At 49.3% G+C, this 4,691-nt stretch overlaps 3 protein-coding genes across 3 annotated transcripts; 1 reads left to right on the top strand and 2 right to left on the bottom strand.

The window, feature by feature from the left end:
* Nucleotides 1-1,341: 1,341 nt before the first annotated feature.
* LOC116996074 (histone H2B 1/2/3/4/6) lies at nt 1,342-1,862 on the bottom strand. Its single transcript, XM_033059247.2, has one exon. It carries the CDS (start codon nt 1,779-1,781, stop codon nt 1,401-1,403), a length of 381 nt encoding a protein of 126 aa, XP_032915138.1. The 5' UTR covers nt 1,782-1,862; the 3' UTR covers nt 1,342-1,400.
* LOC116996049 (histone H2A-like) lies at nt 1,825-2,622 on the top strand. The gene has a single exon (XM_033059220.2). The coding sequence runs from the start codon at nt 1,882-1,884 to the stop codon at nt 2,521-2,523; it is 642 nt and encodes a 213-aa protein (XP_032915111.1). The 5' UTR covers nt 1,825-1,881; the 3' UTR covers nt 2,524-2,622.
* Nucleotides 2,623-2,660: 38 nt separating this feature from the next.
* Nucleotides 2,661-4,180, bottom strand: LOC116996045 (histone H1.01). The gene has a single exon (XM_033059216.2). It carries the CDS (start codon nt 4,158-4,160, stop codon nt 3,501-3,503), a length of 660 nt encoding a protein of 219 aa, XP_032915107.1. The 5' UTR covers nt 4,161-4,180; the 3' UTR covers nt 2,661-3,500.
* Nucleotides 4,181-4,691: the final 511 nt, after the last annotated feature.

Genomic DNA, 4,691 nt, shown 5'->3' with positions numbered 1-4,691 from the left:
CGCATAGAAGCATGCAGAATAGGCAACCTGTGTTTGAGTTTACACTAAAGTACTTGGAGAGATAGCAAAACACCATTTCAGGCCGATAAGGAAGAGTTTGGAGAGTGCCTCTTCCCCCTGGATAGCTGAAATCCAATCTGAGAAGTCCTCATAACCCTCCAAACAGAAATTAACATTTATTAGACATTAGGTGACAGATTTTTGAGACCTGGTGCCTGTCCCATTACCTGTACTACCAAAGATTATTATGCAAGTCAGCACTAGAAATTTCACTTTTGTGATTCTCTGGTACTTTCATGAATTAAGTATGTTAAGAAGTTCAAAATGATTACTTGAAATGAAGGATTATTCAGTTTGAAAGGGATAATGGCTTTGATCTGCATCTATGCTGGCATGTAATTATCCAAGAATGAGACGGAGCGACTCAAAGCCTGCAGTTTGAGCCTAGTCAGTAGATATGTGATAGTCTGGTAGCTGAAAGTCAGTCCAGGGTGTCTAGTTTCTTAGTATTTAATAGTTTTATTTCAATTAGTGACAGATAAATGCAGAAAAGGTCAGATAAGTTAAAAAAATAATCTTCACCTGTTTTCTTACTTGCAAGAACCTAAAGCACGTATGGAGAAAAGCTAGGCAAGGTACTATTAAAATAAAAATCACATGAACAGTAGAATTATAAAGACAAATCCAGACGATAAAGGAGATTTTATAAAGTGCTTCTGAGTCACATTGATCACTGGTCTATTGGAAAGAGTTTAAGGTAAATGTCACTTGTCACTACATAAATCCTTTCATAGTATAAGGTAGTGCACTCATTCTCACTTCAGGAAAGAAAATAATCCCAATGACTGAGCACCATCAAGTGGTAAATCTTATTATAGCAATGCTGTACATGGATTATTATCCATTATTAATAATTTAGATTCCCTCTTGACTAGAAAAATCCAGAAATATTTCTATCCTTCAGTTAACAACACACGTAACACAGAAATTTGATATATACAAGCAAAACCTTACTATAATGAGATATTGAAAAATGAATAGATCATAAATTAAGGGAAGCATGACCTAAAAAGAAAAAAAAACAACCGTTAGACCCCCCCAGCCATTTAAAAGCCTTTTATACATATATAATAGTGAACGTTTTTAATGCACTAAACTCTAAAGCAGTATTTGTCAGAGTAACCGCCTAAAAAACTCAGGAACCCGTAACAAAACTCAAAATAAATAATAGTAATAAAAAAAAAACCTAACAAAACAAACCCCAAAAAACCTTTAAGACAGAAAGATTGCACATTAAGAACCTGTAAGGTGTTATCTTACTTGATTGTACAGCTCTTTTAATGAAAAAGTGGCTGGCTCTTAAAAGAGCCTTTGGGTTTAGCGGTATTTTCAGCAGTTGTTTACTTGGAGCTGGTGTACTTGGTGACAGCCTTGGTGCCCTCGGACACGGCGTGCTTGGCCAGCTCGCCGGGCAGCAGCAGCCGCACGGCCGTCTGGATCTCCCGCGACGTGATGGTGGAGCGCTTGTTGTAGTGCGCCAGGCGCGACGCCTCGCCGGCGATGCGCTCGAAGATGTCGTTGACGAAGGAGTTCATGATGCCCATGGCCTTGGACGAGATGCCCGTGTCGGGGTGCACCTGCTTCAGCACCTTGTACACGTAGATGGAGTAGCTCTCTTTGCGGCTCTTCTTACGCTTCTTGTCGCCTTTCTTCTGAGTCTTGGTCACCGCCTTCTTGGAGCCCTTCTTGGGCGCGGGGGCGGACTTGGCCGGCTCAGGCATCGCAACCACGGCTTGTCTCCTCACACCACGCAAGTGATCAGGAGCAGCTCAGGAACGAAGTGAGGAGCGCGGCTGCGTGCCACGTATTTATAGCTCCGCTATGCAAATGAACGGCATCGGCTTTGCGTATCCTCATTGGTCAAATTCAAAATTATGTCATCACTTACCATTCTTCGCGTCTGATTGGTCAGAATTGGATTCGCCTTCTCATTGGCTGTCTGCACAAGACCTACTTCTCAGCCTATCAGGGAAGGGACGAGATGCTAAAGCGAGAGCAGAGCTGGGGAGCGCTGAGTTCTTGTTTGTTCTGCTGCGCGGCGTGTTCCTGTCCGAGCAGAGCGAGCCAAGGAAAATGTCCGGGCGCGGAAAGCAGGGCGGGAAGGCGCGCGCCAAGGCCAAGTCGCGCTCGTCGCGGGCCGGGCTGCAGTTCCCCGTGGGCCGCGTGCACCGGCTGCTGCGCAAGGGCAACTACGCGGAGCGCGTGGGCGCCGGCGCCCCGGTGTACCTGGCGGCCGTGCTGGAGTACCTGACGGCCGAGATCCTGGAGCTGGCGGGCAACGCGGCCCGCGACAACAAGAAGACGCGCATCATCCCCCGCCACCTGCAGCTCGCCATCCGCAACGACGAGGAGCTCAACAAGCTGCTGGGCAAGGTGACGATCGCGCAGGGCGGCGTGCTGCCCAACATCCAGGCCGTGCTGCTGCCCAAGAAGACCGACAGCCACAAGGCAAAAACCAAGTGAACCCGAAAGAACAAGTGCCACGTGTGCTTTTCTGAAAAAAAAACCAAAGGCTCTTTTCAGAGCCACCCACAAGGTCCTAAGAGAGCTGAGTTATCCAAATCACAATGAATGCAATATAATATTAACTACTCAACCCGTGTTTTAACATGTCTTTATTTTTGGTCGGATATAATAGCAGTGTTTTCCATATTGTTAACAATGTCGTTTCAAAATGCCCTCGTCCCCTTGCAAGTCCTTCACGGTGTGAGATATTTTGCGTTTAGTTCTGCCGGAGAACACACGGTCTGTGTTCGTTGAGAGTTCCTGCCCCTCCCCCCCTTTTCCGCCCCTCTTCTCCCAGTGGCTGATACAGTTCCAGAGATAAGAGGCGTAATCGTCGGCGGGGAAGGGAGGGGGAAAGGCAGCGGGCCGGGATTTCCGCTGGCCAATCCTTGTGCAGGGCGGGTTTTTTCAATACTTAAAGCTCTTCCTTTCTCATCGGGAACAAAAGGATTGGGAGAGATCAGGGCTATTTTTGTATAAGTAAAGAAACCCTACCCTCCTCCCCCCGCACAGACAAAAGCATTTACGAAATACTTAGAGAAAAAATTCACAAGATTAGACACGGCTCAGTAGTAGCGTACCTGGCAATTGCATTATTTTGTTACAAAATATATCTTTTAAAAAAACATACATCCGATTTTTTATCAAATCATTGTTTCTTGGTAGTCAAAAGCAATCACTCGGAGGCAAAACAAAAGTCTACACTTCCCTAAAGCCGCCGCGCTCTACCGCGTCCTTTAGTACATCTTTTGATAATCCTAGGGAACAACAAAAACAACACAGAATTGACCTCTTGACGACTTACGAATTGCCGGACCCCTGCTGCAGGTTACGGACGACCTTGGGTGCATCAGCTCCTTTAGGGAAAGTGTGGGTGGCTCTTAAAAGAGCCGTTGGATAACAAAGTGTGTAGAACAAAACTCTCCTGGTGCGATTTACTTCTTCTTGGGCGCTGCCTTCTTTGCCTTGGCCGCTTTGGGTTTGGCTGCCTTGGGCTTGGCTGCTTTGGGCTTCACCGCTTTTGCCTTAGCCGGGCTCTTCGCTGCCTTTTTGGGGCGGCCTGCCTTTGCGGCTTTCTTGGGGCTCTTCGCTGCTTTCTTGGCCGCTGCGGCCGCCGGCTTCTTCGCCTTCTTGGGGCTCTTCTTCACCGCCGCCGCCTTCTTGGGCTTCTTGGCGGCGCTGGCGGGCTTCTTGGCCGCCGGCTTCTTGGGCTTGGCTGCAGCAGTTCTCTTCTTGGGCGCTTTTTCCTTGACTTCTCCGGGTTTCTTGCTGAGGCGGAAAGAGCCGGAGGCGCCGGTGCCCTTGGTCTGCACCAGGGTGCCCTTGCTGACGAGGCTCTTGAGCCCCAGCTTGATGCGGCTGTTGTTCTTCTCCACATCGTAGCCGCCGGCGGCCAGCGCCTTCTTGAGCGCGGCGAGCGAGAGCCCCTTGCGCTCCTTGGAGGCGGACACGGCCTTGGTGATCAGCTCGGTGACGCTGGGCCCCGCGGGCTTGCGGGCTTTGGAGCCGCTCGCCGCCTTCTTCGGCTTCTTGGCGGCGGCCTTGGCGCCGGGCGCGGGCGCATCGGGGGCGGCGGTGGGAGCGGTCTCGGACATCGCGGCGACTTCCTCGGCGGAGCGGGCGAACACAATTGGGCTGGCCCGGGTCAGATGCTCGTATTTTTAGAGCGGAGCCGCGCGGTGATTGGTGCGCTGCAGAGCCCGCCCCGCTGCACGGCCGGGGAGCCCTTCGGTGTGCTCGATTTGTGTTTCTTTGGACTAACAAAAGTGTGTTTTCCTCGGAATTTCTGCCACCAAATCGCCCGGTTTCCCCGGTGAGGGGGGAGAAGAGCAGGTACTTGCGTTCGGGAGAGTTTCCTGCGGCAAACACGCGATTTGAGTTAAAGGAGAGGCGATAAATCCCGTGTGCTGCTGCTGGAGAGACCTCTGAAGGGAGAAACTTTTGTTTTTCCTTGCAAATTAAAAATTTCCTTTTGACATAAATGTTACGACAACAGCTCAGTCTTATTCTTTAGAGGGTTTTCTTGGGGACAAAGTTGAAATCTGACGATTTGAAGCTATTTTGACAGTTTAAATTGATTTTGAAGAGGAGGAAGTAACACAAACTCCTTTTTCAGCTCTGAATAT

Source organism: Catharus ustulatus, chromosome 4 (assembly GCF_009819885.2).
Source record: "Catharus ustulatus isolate bCatUst1 chromosome 4, bCatUst1.pri.v2, whole genome shotgun sequence".
Classification (NCBI taxonomy): Eukaryota; Metazoa; Chordata; class Aves; order Passeriformes; family Turdidae; genus Catharus; species Catharus ustulatus.
The sequence above is the reverse complement of the archived record's forward strand: the minus strand, read 5'-3'. Positions and strand labels throughout refer to the sequence as shown.